General features: G+C 46.3%; 1 protein-coding gene and 1 long non-coding RNA gene across 6 annotated transcripts in view; one reads left to right on the forward strand and one right to left on the reverse strand.

Moving 5' to 3' along the window:
- The window catches only part of LOC140410584 (kelch-like protein 29), a 598,914-nt gene that overhangs the window by 380,922 nt on the left and 197,954 nt on the right, over positions 1 to 20,038 (reverse strand). For all 5 annotated transcript variants that reach the window (XM_072498865.1, XM_072498864.1, XM_072498863.1 and 2 more), the window contains one exon: positions 10,546 to 10,847. In XM_072498865.1, coding sequence (XP_072354966.1) covers positions 10,546 to 10,818 — 273 coding nt within the window. In that variant the 5' untranslated portion in view covers positions 10,819 to 10,847. The remainder of the gene's footprint in view (positions 1 to 10,545; positions 10,848 to 20,038) is intronic.
- The window catches only part of LOC140410586 (uncharacterized), a 54,024-nt gene that overhangs the window by 24,345 nt on the left and 9,641 nt on the right, over positions 1 to 20,038 (forward strand). The gene's annotated exons all lie outside the window — the stretch shown is intronic.

A 20,038-nucleotide genomic window follows, 5' to 3' on the forward strand; every position in this document is an offset into this window, starting at 1 on the left:
ACAAGTGTTGTACCATATGCAACTGTGTTGGCTCTTCTGTGTGTTAGAACACCCAACACCACATGGTACAGGAGTGGATCGATACCTGCCTACCAACCTGCCATTCTGGACATGGACCACACCGGCAAACCGCAGCCGATGCAAGTCACGGGGAACCTAGGCACCAACTGGAAGCTCTACAGGCAGCGATTTGACCTGTACATCCGTGCCACCGAAAAACAGAATGTCTCGGATGATTCGAAGATTGCAATGCTCCTCTTCTACGCAGGCCCCCACCCAAATGATGTCTTTAATTCACTGGTGTTCGAGGAAGGCGAAAACCAGGCCAAATATGACACGGTCATCCTCAAAATGGACCAGCACTTTCAAACTGAAGTAAACGAAACTTTCGAAAGATACATCTTTCAGCAACGCCTGCAAGGTAAGGAGGAGCTTTTTCAACCCTTTTTGACGCACCTCCGGATTCTAGCGCAGTCCTGCGGTTACGGCACCACCACAGAGTCCATGATCAGGGACCAGATTGTTTTTGGCGTTGCCTCCAGTGGCCTACGCCAGCAGCTTCTTAAAATAAAGAGCCTCACCTTAGCGTCTGCTGTGGAAGCCTGTGTCCTCCATGAAAATGCGACCTGCCGTTTTGCCCGATTTCAGGCGTCCGAGTTGGCACGGAGGGGGTCCCCAGCCGTCGAATCGGCAAGCCAGGCCGCCCACGACGTTGAACGCATCCAGGCCGTCGATTTCTTCCCGCCCCACGGCCCGGACGACAGCGGCCGCTTCCCGCGCTTTTCGCGGTCTCCCGCGCAGGTGCGCGCCAAGAATAACGGCCACAACGAGGGACGCACTGCGCAGGCGCGCCCACCGCAAGATCGCACTGCGCATGCGCAGTGGCGCAACGAACGCCGTGACGTCATGACGTGCAGCAAGTGTGGAGGTCTACACTTAAAAGGGCAATGTCCTGCAAAATACCAACAGTGCAACAGATGTGCCATGATAGGCCACTACGCAGCCCGCTGTCGTGCGGCTCAACCCATGGATCCGGCGCATCCTCGACAACCTCGCACACGAGTCAGGACCGTCCAGCCCACGCATCAAGACTTCCAGTTAAGTGATGCAGATGACCAGGATGACTTCAGAGTTGCCGTCATTGATGTCAACAAGGTCAATGCCATCAATCCAGACGATGAGTGGTGTGCCACCCTGACGGTCAACCGATCGCGCGTCGCCTTCCGTCTGGACACCGGCGCATCCGCCAACCTGATTGCTTACTCTGCAGTCCAGGCCATGAAGGTCAAACCACTCATCACACCATCCCGGCTTAAGATGGTTGACTATAACGGGAACGTTATCCCGTCCGTAGGATCTTGCCAGCTACAGGTGACTCACAAGAGGTACACGGCCACACTCCCCTTCGAAGTTGTGGGCTCATCAAAGGACTCGTTACTGGGCGCACAAGCGTGTAAGGTCCTTCACCTGGTACAGCGCATCATGTCTCTCTCTCCAGATGAGATATCCGACTTCCCGGATGCTGAGTTCCACGCGAATCTCCATTCCCTCCTCGCTCACAACCAGGAGGTTTTTGAAGGCATGGGGACATTGCCACACACGTACAAGATTCGACTCAGACCGGACGCCATCCCTGTCGTTCACGCACCTCGCAGGGTTCCTGCGCCTCTCAAAGACCGCCTCAAGGCACAACTGCAGATTCTTCAGGACCAAGGGGTCCTATCCAAGGTCACGGAGCCCACGCCATGGGTCAGCTCCATGGTCTGTGTAAAGAAGCCCTCTGGCGAGCTCCGTATATGTATAGATCCAAAAGATCTGAACAACAACATCATGCGGGAACACTATCCCATCCCAAAACGAGAAGACCTCACCAGCGAGATGGCGCGAGCCAACATATTCACTAAATTGGATGCGTCCAAAGGATTCTGGCAGATCCAACTGGACCCGGCCAGCCGAAGACTATGCACATTCAACACCCCTTTTGGCAGATTCTGCTACAACCGGATGCCATTCGGCATCATTTCGGCATCTGAAGTATTCCACCGCATTATGGAGCAGATGATGGAAGGCATCGAAGGGGTACGTGTATATGTGGACGATATCATCATTTGGTCCACCACTCCGCAGGAACACATGCATCGTCTTCGACGTGTCTTCACCCGCATACGGCAAAATGGCCTGCGTCTCAACCGTGCGAAGTGTGCTTTCGGCCAGACGGAGCTGAAATTCCTCGGGGACCACATCTCAAGGTCCGGGGTCCGTCCCGATGCAGACAAGGTTAGCGCCATCACAGCCATGCCACGACCGGCTGACAAGAAGGCTGTCTTAAGATTCCTGGGCATGGTCAACTTCCTTGGGAAGTTCATTCCCAACCTGGCTTCTCATACAACAAACATGCGCCATCTCGTAAAAAAATCGACGGAATTCAACTGGCACCAGTCGCATCAGCAGGAATGGGAGGAGCTCAAGCACAAACTGGTCACGGCACCAGTGCTGGCCTTCTTTGACGCGACTCGCCCTACAAAGATCTCAACAGACGCCAGCCAATCTGGTATTGGAGCGGTACTCCTGCAAAAAGACAGCACGTCATCATGGGCCCCGGTTGCGTATGCCTCACGAGCCATGACCCCTACCGAACAGCGCTACGCGCAAATCGAAAAAGAATGCCTGGGCTTGTTAACTGGACTGGACAAGTTCCACGACTATGTGTATGGCCTGCCACGATTCACGGTCGAAACTGACCACCGCCCCCTGGTCAACATCATTAACAAAGACCTGAACGACATGACTCCTCGCCTCCAGCGCATCTTACTCAAACTCAGGAGGTACGATTTTGAACTGATCTACACTCCGGGGAAGGAACTCATAGTGGCGGACACTCTTTCCCGAGCAGTGAGCACACCACCAGATGCGGAGGGGTTCGTGCGTCAAATTGAGGCACACGTGACTCTGACAGCAGCAAATATGCCAGCTGATGATCCTTGTCTGGCCCACATACGCGCAGAGACGGCGACTGACCCTCTGCTGCAGCGAGTGATGCGCCACATGACGGAAGGGTGGCTAAAAGGGCAGTGCCCCCAGTTTTACAATGTGCGAGATGATCTCACCAATATAGACGGGGTCCTTATGAAATCGCATAGGATCGTCATTCCACACAGTGTGCGCCAGATGATTCTTCGTCAACTACACGAAGGCCACTTGGGTGTCGAAAAATGCAGACGAAGGGCCCGGGCGGCGGTATATTGGCCGGGTATTAATGAAGACATAGCCAACATGGTGCTCAACTGCACAACCTGTCAGAGGTTTCAGCCGGCGCAACCTCCGGAAACACTTCTACCACACGAGATGGTGACGTCCCCCTGGGCGAAGGTGGGTGTTGACCTATTTCACGCGCTCGGCAGAGATTACATTGTTATTATAGACTACTTCTCAAACTACCCGGAAGTCATGCCTCTCCATGATCTGACGTCGTCCGCAGTCATTGGGGCCTGCAAGGAAACGTTTGCTCGCCATGGCATTCCAAGGACTGTCATGTCAGACAATGGACCTTGTTTTGCCAGCCGTGAATGGTCGTCCTTTGCCGCAGCATATGGTTTCACTCATGTGACATCCAGCCCTCTGCATCCACAATCGAACGGGAAGGCTGAAAAGGGTGTCCACATCGCAAAGCGGCTCCTGTGCAAGGCGGCTGATGCCGGATCGGACTTTAACCTTGCCTTGCTGGCCTATCGATCGGCCCCGTTATCCACGGGCCTCTCGCCAGCGCAGCTACTAATGGGTCGCTCCCTCAGGACGACGGTACCTTCCGTCCTGGCACCGACAACAGACCATGAGGCGGTTCTTCGGGACATGCAACTGCAGCGTGATCGCCAGAAAGGTCGGTACGACACACGAGCGACGGACCTGCCCCCCCTGTCCTCCGGAGACAAAGTACGCGTCCATCAACCGTATGGTGGCTGGTCAGCACCGGCCGAAGTCCTCCGACAAGTGGCTCCCCGCTCGTTCCTGGTTCGCATGCCGGATGGTTCCGTGCGTCGCCGCAATCGGCGCGCCCTTCGCCGACTTCCACGTTCACAGCCACACAACACGCCAGATCCTCAACAGGCTTCCGAGGATGACTTTGTGGAGCTGCCGCACATCACGCCCTTTCCATCGCCACCCATGGCCATGCCTGCACAGCAGCCGGTGGTTCTTGATCCACCCTTAAGGCGGTCAACCCGAATTCGTCGCAAACCCATTAGAATGGACTTATAATACAGTTCATATGTTTAATAAGTTGGACAATTTTACATGATAACCTGTTGTTGTTTATCGTTCCAGATGTCGTCTGACTGGACAACTGTTCAAAATTTTTTTTTCTTCTTCTCTCGTTCGCATTTCTGTTATGTTATGGTACAACTGGATTCATGTGACGCACTCGACATCGCCCCATGTACATAGTTCCGTCATAGACACATGCTGCACACGACACACACACACTCTTAGATGCACTCACGTCACGATCATATTTATTACCACGTAGGCACATATCTTTGTAAAAAGGGGGGATGTCATGATATTCAAACACACACATCATGATGGACACACTAACAGGCAAATCAGAGTACACAACACCACAACCAATCACAGACAAGAACACCAACCACATAAAAAGCACGAGCACGACACCTGGAGGTCAGTAGGTCTGGGGAGAAGGAAGCATGAAAGAGCTGTTGAAACACCACAAGCAGGGAGCCCCCCACGTGCAGAGTGCAAAGACCAAGTTGTAAATAGTGAGTTTAAATAAACAAGTGTTGTACCATATGCAACTGTGTTGGCTCTTCTGTGTGTTAGAACACCCAACACCACAACATCATCTAGCTCTTCCTTAAATAGATCTCTGGTTTTTCATTCTTATTTGGAAGCCCTTCCTGCATATTGGCCACTCTGCATGATATTGGGGTGGTGAAGGGAAATATTGACAATCATTAGAATTTAACTGAATTCAGGATTGTAAGGATATTTGACTCATCAGCTAATAGAATTATTTTTTATTGAAGTCTCAATTGTTATAGTTCGCCGGCTAGGTTTCTATTCCAATCCTTAGCAATAAACTATACTTCACAATACTAGCTTAGAAACAGCAAAATGATGTTCAATCTTATACAATTATTTTACTATGAATAACAACTAAACGGGAACTAATTTTAAAACTCAGTGAACTAAATTATTATCGTGCTTCAAGTAAATTGCAATTTTTCAATTTCTTTTATGGCACATTTGATTTCTCTCTTCTGTTGACTTTAATCCAGCTGACTTGGATTAAAATCCCTCCCTGTATCTTTCAGTGCAAAATTTGCTGAGTTAGCTTAGCCTAAGTCCCTGTTAGCAACACAAAGAAAGACTGCCAATCATAATGTTAGGTTAAGATCAGTTTAGATTTGGAAGAGGAGGAACAGTCTGACACTTGAAGAGAATTAAAAATCAACCTACAGCTATTAAAAAGCTTAGTTTCTTTCAGTGGGTATCAAAATTAAATTACATTGATTACATCCACCCAAGAGGGTAGACTGTGTCTCTGTTTAATTTCTTATTAGGCCAGAACTTCAGAGCTCCCCAGCCTCGTATTGGAGGGTGGTACCCCAAAGATTCACTGGGGAATCTTCTTCAGATGTTCCCAGGTAAGGTTTGCATGGCAATTGCCCAGAAGTGGAAACTTCCCCTGGCCAACTACGGTGCTCTGGAAACCATTCCAAACTGCAACTTAAATCACAAACATCAGAATTACACCAATAGTCACCCAGAAAATGTTAGAAGGGTTAAAACCTCTTCTAACTTCTGGACAACTATTGTACAGATTCAGACGGATGCCCTACAGGACTCCTCCCACATTCACAACCCCCAGTGGACTACCCCCATGCCCCGACTACCCCACCCACAGGACTCTCCCCAAACCGCCAATTCCCCCCACAGGACTCCCAGCCCTGACTACCACTCTTTTAGACTCCACCCCCACCACCCCAACAGGCCCAACTCTCACCCACAAGCTTGACCCCCCTCCCACCCCCCGCAGACCCACCCTAATCCGACGTTGGTTGCTACTCCGAGTAAGTTCAAGTCCATTATAGTATGCAATTCAAAAGACAATGTCTCCAACGGTGCAGCACTCTTTCAGCATGCACTGGAATCTCTGCCTGGATGACGTGTTCAGGTTCCTGGAGTAAGATTGAAATTCTGACTCTTCAACCAACTGAAACTCACTGTCAAATGTGAGGAGAAGGCCTGAAAGCCCAGAGAAATTAGGAATTGGTAATAAATATGTCCTTGCCAGAGTTGTCCATGTTCAGGGATCAGATGAAAACATTCCATCAGTATATTCGGCTGGCAAAACTATTGTAAATAAGTGGAGTCAAATGCACATGCTTGTTTCAACTATCAAGCTGAAATTCAAACTACGTTAACTGACATTGTTTACCTTTGAAACCATTCAGAAGTACATTTCATTCTTGGTGCCACAATTGCCGAAAACGAAAATAACTGACCAGTAAAATGAATCATTTCTTCAATATAGTAAATTTATATAGAAATCTCAAATCCATTTAATATTTCTGCAGGAGTCATAACATATGGAGAAATAATTTTTAGTCCAAAGTGCCAAATGCTGAAATGGACTTTCATTTGAAAGAATAACCAAGCATTCCAGTTCTCATTTTCACCTTCACTCTTCGGAATTTTATACTCTGTGACCCCAACATTTAGAGTCATTTAGAGTCTCCACATTGTGTGTGCTGAAGTTCCACTTGAGAGGTGGAAAAGTAGAAATAGACAACAAGAGATCTGAAAATAAAGCAATCAAGGCAACATGAAAGAAAGTGACATCTAGATAATGACTGGCAACTCATACCTACCTCCTCCAAGGCTATCAGAGTGCCGAATAAGCTTTAGTGCCTCAACATGACCAACAACATTCAAGTCCATATTTCCATTTGTAATTCATGCATAATTTGTACTTTTCAGACAGCAGACTGATATTTGCCCTACAGATGCATTCAGAAATCTTTGCATTACATGATCTGCAGTGACACTACACATGGTCAACTTCAATTCTTTTTCAGCAATCACTCTCTAATGTGCACCTCAAAAATCTGTCACTGGTCATGGGTTCTGTGGATCCTTGCCTGATGAGCCCGACTTTAGAGCTACATCTCTGACCGCACACTTGGCAGGTGTTTCCGTAATGTGGGATTGGTCCTTGGGCTCGAATCCATTGGTATTCTTCCCTAAGGCTCCTTTCCCAGACCTCTTCTTGCCTTTGGGTGTTCTGGAAGAATTATGTGCCTTCAATCAGGAGGTTCCTCCAAATAGGTCTCTTTTGATCAAGGGCCGCCCAGGCACTGATGTCTATGTTGCATTTCTTGAGGTAAGCCTTCAGGGTGTCTTGAAGTGCTCCCTTTGTCCTCCTCTTGTTCTGGAGCAATCCTCGAGATAGACAGATTTGCTTTGGCAGTCAGGACTCCGGTATTCTAAGCACGTGGCTGGACCAGCAGAGCTGGTTTCGGAAAATCAAGGCCTCCTTCAAGGACACTCAAAGTTAGTAATCCTGTCCTCAGCTGGTGTGGAGAATCCATTTCACATAGCATTGATGTTTCCTCTCCAGGGCCTCGAGGTGGCATCCGAATGCAATCCAGGTTTTTGAGCCACATAGAAGTGGGAGGGCAATTGCCTTGTACGCAAGGATCATAGTATCAACACTGATGTCACCATAATCCAAGACTCGTCCTTGGGGGTCTGAGGTGGTGCTTGCGGATTGAATACAATGTTAGACTTGGAGGAGAGGTAGCTCTTGAAGTAGGGGAAATGGTCCATGTTTAGAAGGATTTCGCCATTGATCTTAATGGAGGAATCTTGCCCCGAGGCGGAATGTTAAAGGACTTGAATCGTACGGAGGTCGAGGCCAATTCTTCTGAATGCCCATGTAATGGTGTCATTAAAAAAAAAAATGTTTGTGTACCCCATTCATTTTTTCCAATTAAGGGGCAATTTAGCGTGGCCAATCCACCTAGCCTGCACATCTTTGGGGGCGAAACCCACGCAAACACCGGGGGGGGGGGGGGGGGGGATGTGCAAACTCCACACGGACAGTGACCCAGAGTCGGGATTGAACCTGGGACCTCGGTGCCATGAGGCTGCAGGACTAACCCACTGCGCCACCATGCTGCCCTTGTAATGGTGTCATGCATGGCTTGGAGATTCTCTTCTGAGAGAGTGGAGATGGCGGTGTTATTCACACACTGAAGTTCCAGGAATGATATCAGTGCCGTTTTCTTCATGCATTTCAACCGGTTGAGGTTGAAAAGTTTTCCGTCTATCCTGTAGACAATGTCCACTCCACTGGGAAGCTTGTTCTTGACAAGGTGAAGGATGCTGGCGATGAAAATGGAGGAAAGGGTGGGGGCGATGACACATCCCTACTTGACCCCAAAGTTTTCTGCTTTATTCCGGTCTGTAAGGACTGACGCTGCCATCTTATCATGGAGTCGGAGGATGTTGATAAACTTCTATGGATAACCGGCCTTTGACAGGGTCATCCACAGAACTGACTGAGTCAAAAGCCTTGGTCCGATCGATGAAGATATGTAGAGCAATTGATGTTGTTTCTGGCATTTCTCTTGAAGTTATCGAGAAGTGAAAATCATATCCATTGTTCCATGGTTTGGTTGGAAGGTACACTGGCGTTCCAGAAGGATTTCTTCAGAGACTGGGAGAAGGTGGATTGCAAGGATTCAGGCGATGATCTTCCCGATAATGGAGAGTAGGGAGATTCCTTACTGGTTCCCACACTCCGCTTTGTCTCCTTTCTTGAAGGTGGTGGTGATGACTGCATTATGGAGGTTGGCAGGAATTTCTTCTCTGTCCCAGATTTTCAGTAACAGCTGATGGAGATGAAAGGTACTCTCTTCTCTTCCAAGTTTGAAAATCTTCGCTGGAATACCATCACTCCTACGGCTTTTCCATTCTCATGTGTTTAATGGCGGGTTCGACCTTCATCTATGTTTGGTGGGAGACCAAGATCATCTTTGAAGGAGAGTTGGGGGATTTCCTCAAACACGTTCTCATCTATGATCAGGTTACATCATGGTTTATAAGTTCTTTGGCATGTTCTCTTCATCAAATGCTGATGATTTCTGTGTCTTAGAAGGGTTCCTTCCTTACTCTGCACTAGTTTGGGGCCTAAGGTGTTGGGTCCATGTATTGCCTTAGTGGCACTGAAGAAGAACGGGTGTTGTGCGCGTCAGCGAGGACTGAAGCTCCTTAGCTTTCTTTGTCCACCATTGCTTCTCAATTTTCCCTAGTTCTTCTTTGTACCTACGCCGTTGCTCTTTGAGTTCTCCTCTCTGCCTTACTGGTGATGTCATTTTACCAGGTGCGGAGAGCTTTACTTTTCTCATCGATGAGGTCTTGGATGGTGTGGCCGTTTTTGTCAAACCAGTCTTGGTGTTTCCTCGTCTTGTAGCCGATGGTTTCCTCACAGCTTGGGATGATGGCTGTCTTCAGAACTTAGTTTGGAACAAATGGGTGTAAAATTTGTATATTCGTCTCAAATTGAGAATGCCTCGTCCCTGCTCTGGGGATAAACTTGTGTCACATCATATTATTGGAATTTAGGGACCATTGAATTTTAACTTTTAAGTGGCATTGTCATCAAAATCTAATTCAAAATAAAATGTTTTTCAGTTCCTGATTTTAACACAAAGACCATTAAGAAACCAACGTTAGCTATTTAGACCAAAGAGAAAATGCTGGAAAATCTCAGCAGGTCTGGCAGCATCTGCAGGGAGAGAAAAGAGCTAATGTTTCAAGTCCAGATGACCCCTTGTCAAAGCTCTTTGGACTCGAAACGTTAGCTCTTTTCTCTCCCTACAGATGCTGCCAGACCTGTTGAGATATTCCAGCATTTTCTCTTAGGTTTCAGATTCCAGCATTCACAGTAATTTGCTTTTATTTAGTTATTTAGATGTAAACAGTGAAATTACTCTGCATACAAATATTTAATGCATCCCTAATGGGCATTCCTTTTGAATTGAGGCCTTTGCTAACAGAAGCGTCAACACGTTTACAATAAATAAATAGGTTAATTCCTCCATTTAAAATGGTAAATAAAAGAAATGATACAAAGTAGAATTTATACAGGGATAAAAGAAAATTACTGCAGATGCTGGAATCTGAAACTAAAACAGAAAATACTGAACAATCGCAGCAGGTCTGACAGCATCTGTGGAGAGAGAGAAGAGAGCTAACGCTTAGAGTTTGGATGACTCTTGGGATTGTCCAGTATTTTCAGAATTTGTACAGGTGTGGCTTGCAATTTTCTGAAATAGCATACGGCGAAGTTAAATAAAAAAGTAAATTGATCTTCCAGTCAAGTAGTGCAGAAAATTCCTTAATCAAATTCTCCCGTGTCAAAATGTAACAGCCAACTTAATGCAAGAAGGAATCAGTATAAATTGTATTATGAAAATATGAACCAGTGTATAATACAGGAAAATATCTCATAACATAGCCCACCTTAGAAGCTGTTGTTGTGGAAGGAACAGAGCTGCCCATTAAATTGGTCATCATCTCATTGCTTGCTGTGGTGCAGACAGGTGTGACTGGAGTTAAAAGACGAGAGGGAACAATTGGCAGTGGCAGAAGACCAGGTCTGTTAGTGATGTTGTTACTGTTGGCAATGCCACTGCTGCAGTTGGTATTATTTACATTGCTACAGTTGGTGCCTCGTTCCCGCCAGTCCCACCCGATGCGATAATCTCTCTCATACCGGCTGTGATGCCGTGACATCTCTTCTTTTCAGAGGAAGTTAACAGGATCTGTAATTTAAATATTTTAATATTAATAGGCGGTAACATTGAAATTCTTTTGTTTGCAAATTAGTTTGTAGCTTCTATAGCTTGCCAATGTACAAATGATAAAGCCAGAACAATTGAGTTATATTACATTTGCTGCTAACACATCATGCAGTGAAAACCGTCATAATTCTACGACTGCTCATTTCAATGATATGCCATTTCAAATTTACAGGGTAGTTTTAATGTGACATTAGTGTAAATTATACAAATGAGCAGATTTCCACCTGGCTGAGTAAATGAGAGGCAGAACACGTTTATAGGAGTAGCTTTTTTGAATTCTGCTAAAGTTGCATATTATGAACAATATATTCAGCAAAAGAAAATTCACTTCTGCAGCAAAAACCACTACCTTTGAGCAACACTAAATGCACAAGTTAAATGTATCTGAATTCATAATCTTAACAGTATATTGTGATATGCGTTGCATATAATTTCTCAAATATGCTCAGGCAATTATTTACATATCTTTCATCAAGAGCATCACCCCAGATTAAAAATAACTGTTATAAGCCACCAATAAAACAGATTACAACAAAATAACAGCCTAAGGTTTGGCTAATGAATTGTTTGGGGAAATAGAAAAGTTTAAGTAACACAGAAAATGTATTTTTCGGATACAAAATCACTTCAATTCTTTTTCTCTTGGAACACATAACCATTTGCAGCTGACAGATCTCAGGCTTTAACCAAAATCACCGCTGCATAACAGCTAAAGGCTAATACAGAACAGCATGAGCAGACTTGGCTAGTAATTTGCTGCTTTGCTACGATTAACTTATTTTCTTTCACACTACCACATCCAGCACTGCATATAAACATAAATAAATGTGTAAAAGGCTTGCAAAGATGGAATTCAGTGCACCACAACACCTTTTAACTTGAACTGTTTAAGTCAATGGGAGGAATTATCCTAAAGAAACATAGAAAATAGGAGCCGGAGAAGGCCCTTCGAGCCTGCTCCACCATTCATTAAGTTCATGGCTGATCATTCAACTCTATAGTCTAATCTGGCTTTCCCTCCCATTTCCATTGATCCCTTTGACCTCAGAGGCTGCAGAAAGATTTAGACAGTTTAGGAGAGTGGTCCAAGAAATGGCTGATGAAATTCAACGTGGGCAAGTGCGAGGTCTTGCACTTTGGAAAAAAGAATAGAGGCATGGACTATTTTCTAAACGGTGACAAAATTCATAATGCTGAAGTGCAAAGGGACTTGGGAGTCCTAGTCCAGGATTCTCTAAAGGTAAACTTGCAGGTTGAGTCTGTAATTAAGAAAGCAAATGCAATGTTGTCATTCATCTCAAGAGGCTTGGAATATAAAAGCAGGGATGTACTTCTGAAGCTTTATAAAGCATTAGTTAGGCCCCATTTAGAATACTGTGAGCAATTTTGGGCCCCACACCTCAGGAAGGACATACTGGCACTGGAGTGGGTCCAGCGGAGATTCACACGGATGATCCCAGGAATGGTAGGCCTAACATACGATGAACATCTGAGGATCCTGGGATTATATTCATTGGAGTTTAGGAGGTTGAGGGGAGATCTAATAGAAACTTACAAGATAATGAATGGCTCAGATAGGGTGGATGTAGGGAAGTTGTTTCCATTAGCAGGGGAGACTAGGACCCGGGGCACATCCTTAGAATAAAAGGGAGTCACTTTAGAACAGAGATGAGGAGAAATTTCTTCAGCCAGAGAGTGGTGGGTCTGTGGAATTCATTGCCACAGAGGGCGGTGGAGGCCGGGACGTTGAGTGTCTTTAAGACAGAAGTTGATAAATTCTTGATTTCTCGAGGAATTAAGGGCTATGGAGAGAGAGCAGGTAAATGGAGTTGAAATCAGCCATGATTGAATGGCGGAGTGGACTCGATGGGCCGAATGGCCTTACTTCCGCTCCGATGTCTTATGGTCTTATGGTATATCTAACTGCTTCTTAAAAACTACTCAACTACTTCCTGTAGTAATGAATTCCACAGGCTGACCACTCTCTGGGTGAAGAAATTTCCCCCCATCTCTGTCCTAAATGGTGTACCCCAGACTGTGACCCCTGGCTCTGGACACATCCACCATCAGGAACATCCTTCCTGCATTTACCCTGTCCAGACCTTCCTCTGAGCTCCAGTGAATACAATCCAAGCTGATTCAATCTCTTTTCATATGTTAGTCCTGCTATCCCAGGAATCAGCCTGGTAAACCTTCACTGCACTCCCTCTAAAGCAGTAATATCCTTCCTCAGATAAGGAGACCAAAACTGCACAAAATCTGACACTAAGTCATGTGGTGGGGGTAGAATCAGAAATTGGTTTGCGCTGCAAGAGAGCAGTCAACCTTTCCTAACTCCGGAGGAAGCATCAGGTTGGATATTGAAAACGGGTTTGGGAATCTGAACCGGAATGAATTGCATGTCCCAACACTATATGTAAGCTGCGTCGTTCCTATGGCATGATCCTCAAATGAGCTTGGTGCCCAATTAGAGTTGCTGAGCACCTTGTGGAGGCAGGATCGGCTGACCTGTTTTCAGCAGTAAAGGCAGATATCAGTCATACTGGGAGCTTCCCGCGCCTTTCTGATTTGGGCAGGTAGCTCCTCAGAGGTCCATGAGGTCAAACAAGGTGGACAGCAGCCTTGCACAAGGCTAGGGCCAGTGCATTTGTCACTATTAGTTTGATTTTTGACAAACATGACATTGTGAAACACGCAAAAGACTTTTCAGTGTTGCCGGGACAAATTTTGAAAATTTAATTCAGTTCTGGACAGGCACTTCAACAAGCTCCTTAAGAAACTTAAAAGGACTGCTAATTGAATGCCTTCCTCATTCGCTCATCACCAACTGCCCATTGAAGCGGTCAATGTCCAAATGAAACAAGACCTGGACAATATCCAGGCTGAGAAATAGCAAGTAAGCTTTGCGCCAGAGAAGTATCAGGCAATGACCATCTCTAACAAAAGAGAATCTAACCAATCGCCCCCTTTACATTCAATGGTATTGCCATCGCTGATTCCCCGACTATCAACATTTTGGGGTTTCCATTGACCAGAAGCTGAACTGGACCAGTCAGATACTGTGGCGACAATAGCAGGTCAAAGGTTAGGAATCCTGCGACAAGGAACTCAACTGCTGACTTTCCAAAGCCTGTTCACAGGTCATGAGTGTAATGGAATACTCTCCCCTTACCTAGATGTGTGCCGCACCAACAACTCTCAAAGAGCTTGACAACAGTCAGGACAATTGCCTACTTGATTGGCACCACTTCCAAACATTCATTCTCTCCACCCCCAACACACAGCAGCAGCGCTGTGTACCATCTACAAGATGAATGACAGGAAGTCACCAAGGCTCCTTAGGCAGCATGTTCTAAACATACAACTGCTACCATCTGTTATATTACTAAATTGTAATGTAAATATTACTCATTTTGTCTTGCCAAGTTGTATTGAATTCTGATTAGAAATAATCAAAGTCAGGGCAGCACGGTGGCGCAGTGGCAGCACTGCAGTCTCACGGCGCCGAGGTCCCAGGTTCGATCCCGGCTCTGGGTCACTGTCCGTGTGGAGTTTGCACATTCTCCCCGTGTTTGCGTGGGTTTTGCCCCCACAAATGAAAGATGTGCAAGGTAGGTGGATTGAACATGCTAAATTGCCCCTTGATTGGGAAAAAATTAATTGGGTACTCTAATTTAAAAAAAAAAATAATCAAAGTCTTCCAGATGATGACAAAATATTTATCGAGTAATATATAATAAACCAGTGAGTTCTTTCACTTCAATACTAAACTAGTAAAACAAGTAAGTTGAGATTAAACTAACAATTATAATAATACACTACACTCTGATCTTATCACATCTTCACTCTAGAGTTTTCACACACTAATGAAAGAAAGAGCAGGAAACTACTTTTATAGCTCCTGTTAGTGTTGCCATCTAGTGATCATCCATCTGTACTTATTTTACATGAACTGAACATGTATCAACACATACAGAGATCACTACATCTCCCTTTTTTTGTGTTACATTTTCTATTTACAAATAAAAAAAGAAAATTGTACAGGAGAAATGCAGCATTCTGGAATGCATAGTACAGCAAATTAATAATCACTTAAAAGTTCATAAATTCATACGAATTGGTTTTCTTCTATGTCGTGTAGATCTTCTCAGTTTGATCGGAGAGGTAGAAACTTTACTGTTCTGTTGCTCTGGTTGAACAGATTGTTGTTTTTGAACATGTCTCTTGACAGATTGATTTAAGTTCAGATCTGGAAAAATTGGTTTGTGAACTTGAACTTTTAAATGATCACATTCATTTCTTCCAATCAGTCCTTGTTCAGAAATTTTGATCAGATAGGATCTATTTGAGATTTGACATAGCAGTGTCAGACCAACCTCCATCAGGAAGTCGGATTCTTATAACATCATCTGCTACAAGAGGTTTTAGCATTTTTGCATGTTGGTCGTAGTAATTTCTTTGTTTCTCATGTTTGTGATCTGATGCAGGAAATGTCTCTCTGAATAGTTGTAAATGAGCTTCTATATTATTTATTGATTCCATCAGTCCAAAATCTGTGTTGATAGATCTCAAATTGTGTCTGCAATAAGTAAATTTTTACCAGGAGTATAGATTAGAGTGAAATCGTATCTCCTTAATTTCATCATCATCCTTTGTAGTCTGGGGGTCATATCATTGAGATTTTTATCAATGATACTTACGAGAGGTTGATGGTCAGTTTCAACTGTAAATTTAGGCAGATCATAAACATAACCATGAAATTTAGAAATACCAGTTACGAGTCCTAAGCATTCTTTTTCGATTTGCGTATATCTGCACTCTGTTGTTGTCATGGCTCTTGATGCATACGCAATGGGTATCCAGTTATTGTGGCCGTCTTGCTAGAGTAGAACTGCACTTCTGCCTTCTTGACTAGCATCAAGTTCAAACTTGGAGCTTGTATGAGTTGTTGTTTGAGGTCCAGCCATTCTGCATTGTGACGTGGGGTCCACTCAAAGTCAATGTTTTTCTTTATTAATTGACGTAGCGCAATAGTTCTGGAAGATAGATTGGATATGAACTTCCCTTGGAAATTGTCAAAACCAAGAAACCTTCGTACAGCTTTCTTGTCTTTCGGTTGCTGCATTTTCTTCATGGCTGCAATCTTCTCTTCATTTGCTTTGATACCATTGGCTGTGATGTTATCACCAAGAAATTTTAATGATGTAGTTGCAAATGTGTACTTTGACTGGTTTAACTTTAAACCATACTGATGTATGCGTTTAAATACTTTCCTGAGCCTTGCAATGTGCTCTACTTCAGTGGTATACCAGATAATGATGTCGTCTACATTGACTCGAAAACCACCTATGTTCTCGGTCATCTGCTCCATAATTCAATGAAAAGTCTCTGAGGCAGAGATGATCCCGAAGGGCATTCATATGTTGACTTTATGAGGAACCTTCTTTGTTGCATGGAGATCGGTCTTTGTTGCATGGAGATCTGTCTTTGTTGCTGGGTCAAAATCTAGGAACTCCCTCCCTAACAGCACTCTGGGTGTACCTACACCACAGGGACTACATGAAGGCAGCTCACTGCCACTTTCTCAAGGGCAATTAGGGACGGGCAATAAATGCTGTTGTAGTCAGCAAAGGCCTCGTCCCATGAATGAATGAATAAAATTCAGAATTCTCCCAGAAGCATCAGGATGCCAATAAGACTTTCAGGACTGTAACTTTCAAATCCCTCCTTCCCTGGGTCCGGATCACTCCGCTCTTTGAAAATCCCATCCCTGGGGCATGGTTTAATCATCGAGTTGCGCCCGGCGCGGATCTGGGCACACCGGTTAAATAGCGGAAAAGGTCCACTCCTGATGGCGAATTCCGGTTCACACCCAAAATATGGCGTGCATATCAATCTGCACTAATTTCCATACCATTAGCGAGATTGAAGTCAAAAGTAACTACTTCCCAGGAATGAATCGGCTCCCCAGCGAGAAATCACGTGGGCATAGTTTAGTACTCCTTTTTAAAAACGTGAAGTTGGCACAATGGCTGCTGAGGGGAATGGAGGAGGTGAGTAGCTATTTCCATTTTCTGGCATTCAGCTCAAGGGGACTGGAGTTGCTGCTCCAGTGCGCGGTCAGGGGGCTGAAGTGTACCAGGTCGCGAGTCTCCCCTGGGCCAGGGAAGGGATGTTTCTGAGGGGCTTTTAGTCTTTAAAGCCACCAGGTCATCTTTAAATATTGTGGATACCCATTACAGAGGCAACTACAGCTGCTGCCTGTTTGGCCTGCCAAACACTTCCAGGACAGAGCCCTGTTCTTGGTTATATGCTGAAGGTCACTTTAACTCCCTTTGACTGCGAGCAAACTGTAGCTTCACAGCTGAAGTCTGTTGCTAATAAGGAATTGACCTTGTTGGTTGTGAGAGCACTTCACAGCTGCAGGTTGTGTTTGCTGCTTTCTCCTGCTGGTGGCTGCAGATGCCTGGAGGCTGCGGCTACTGTTTCCTTCCTTTTCTGTAGCCGGAAAGAAGGACAATTTTTTCTAAGATACCTGGGTGCTGGAACACTACGTTCAGGGGGGGGCATACAAATCCATAAGGCAATCCGATTTGAAGCAAGACGTGGAGGGTGGAGGGACCTTGTGCACGACATTGATCCAAATGGGCCAACTGATGACGTCAATGAAGAAATGCTTTCGCAGATTGCTGATGCTTTTGTTGCTGGTGAGGGGAGTGCTGCACGTAACTGGCATATCACTGTGGGTTAAACATGCTGGAAGTCAAGTATGTTCAACTGCACCTTGACCGCCAGTGCAATCGGTGAATGCCAGGATTTGGTTCAGATGAGATTGGGCCGTGTGGGAGAGCCTGCACAACTGCAGCTCCTGGATGGGGAATGGCACTGATACGTGGAACAAATCACACATTGATGGACAGATCATTTCTGATAACAAATTCTCAGGTTTGTTCTCTATTTCTGTTGAGGAAACTGAGGGGTGGTACAAGGGTGGGATTCTGTCGGCCGACACCGGAATTGGGAAACGCGATTAGGCGGAGAATCGGGTGCCGATTTCACACCAAATTGCAATTCCCCATCACCTTGACAGCAGTGCCAATGCATTCCAGAATGCATGTACAGTAAACGCCATAGGCATATCATTAGCGGGGCTTCTCCAGAGCCTCCAGGATTCTCCGCCACCAATGGGCCAAAGTCCTTCTGAGGAAGGATGTTCTTGCTAATGGAGGGAGTGCAGCAAAGTTTAGAAGGCTGATTCATGGAATGACGGGACTGTCCTATGAGGAGAGATTACGTCAGTTAGGATTATATTCATTGGAGTTAAGAAGAGTGAGAGGAGATCTCATAGAAATCTACAAAATTCTAACAGGATTAGACAGGGTAGATTCAGAAAGAATGTTCCCGATGGTGGGGAGTCCAGAACTAGAGGTAACAGTTTGAGGATATGGGGTAAACCTTTTAAGACTAAGGCGAGGAGAAATTTCTTCACCCAGAGAGTGGTGAATCTGTGGAATTCAATGCACAGAAAGTAGCTGTGGCCACGTTGTGTACTTTCAATAAGGAATTAGATATAGCTCTTGGGGCTAAAGTGATCAACGAACATGGGGAGGAAATCGGGATCAGAGTATTGAACTTGACGATTAGCCATGATCGTAATGAATGGCGGAGCAGGTTCGAAGGGCCGAATGGCCTCCTCCTGCTTCTATCATTGTACAGTGATCCTTCTGTTCATGCTGCCTGCACTGACAGCCGCTGCCACTGCCTCCCAGGCTGTAATGGTGGCCTTACTGCTGGTTCTCCAGGCCCCGCGGGGGAACAGGATGTCCGATCTCGTCTCCACAGCATCCAGAAGACTGGCAAAGTCGGCATAGCCAAAGTGAGGAGCAGGTCTGCGTGGTGTCATGCTTGTGTGTTGACTGGGAGTGAATGGTGAGGGAGCGTTTAAAAGCAGCTGCCCCTTTTTATGGCAAGACACCAAGGTGCGAGTCTGGCGAATCGGACGGCAAGACCGGTAATGGCGAGAAGATCGTGGGGGCTCATTTCTGGCACTAAGTGCCGTGATCTTGTCAACGCAGCCATCGAGAAACACCCCGCCAATGCCCAAAATGGCACTGTTTCTGTTAAATCCTGCCCTTGGTCTCTACTGTGACTTTTCCACAATGACCCCAACTTTGATTAGTAATTCAATATATAGAAAGTGAGACAAATCTTTTATCCAATTGCATCAAGTAAGAAGCTTCAACACAGTTTACATTAAGGTCCTTCATGAGGATTCAAGAGCAATTTTTATCCAAGGCAAGCTTAAATTTTCACCTTTAGCGACTTCCAAATGATGTTTCTTATTGATTAACAAAGCTCAAAGGCATGCTGGGCGGGATTCTCCCGAATCCCCCGATGCTGGCGTAAAAAAATAGCATGAACCACTTCGGCCTCGGGCCAACCAGAAGTTGCGGAATCCTCCAAACTTCCGGGGGCTGGGCCGGCGGCGGAGGGGTTGGCGCCACGCCAACAGGCGCCCAAGAGCCGGCGCGAGTTAGCGCATGCGCAGAACCGCCAGCGTGGTTCCGCCCATGCGCAAACCGGCATCTTCTCCGCCGCGGCATGGCGGAGCCCTACAGAGGCTAGCGCGGAAGGAAGGAGTGCCCCCACGGCTCAGGCCCGCCCGCAGATTGGTGGGCCCCGATCACGGGCCAGACCAGCGTGGGACCCCCCCCCCCCCCAGGGGCCGGATCCTGCCGCGTGCCCCCCCCCCCCCCCAGGACCGCACCAGCGGCCTACCAGCCAGGTCCCGCTGTGTGGGACCATGTCCATTTCATGCCGGCGAGACTGGCCAAAAACCGGCTTGGCCCATTGGGGCCCGGAGAATTGCCGGGGGAGCCGCTGTCAACGGCCCCCTACCGGCGCTGCGTGGTCCCCGCCCCCGCCTGAAAACCGGTGGTGGAGAATACGGCAGCTGGCGTCGGAGCGGGATTCACGCCGCTCCCGGGGATTCTCCGACCCAGCCGGGGGGGGGGGGGGGGGGGGGTCCGGAGAATATCGCCCGCTGTGTTTAGAATTACAGTTGATGCAAGTACAGATCTGTGCAGATATCATACTCAATTACTGGCATTTTGGTGCACAATATAACATAAGATTTCTGTACCACGCGCACC

This window comes from Scyliorhinus torazame, chromosome 4 (assembly GCF_047496885.1).
Source record: "Scyliorhinus torazame isolate Kashiwa2021f chromosome 4, sScyTor2.1, whole genome shotgun sequence".
NCBI classification, from domain to species: Eukaryota; Metazoa; Chordata; class Chondrichthyes; order Carcharhiniformes; family Scyliorhinidae; genus Scyliorhinus; species Scyliorhinus torazame.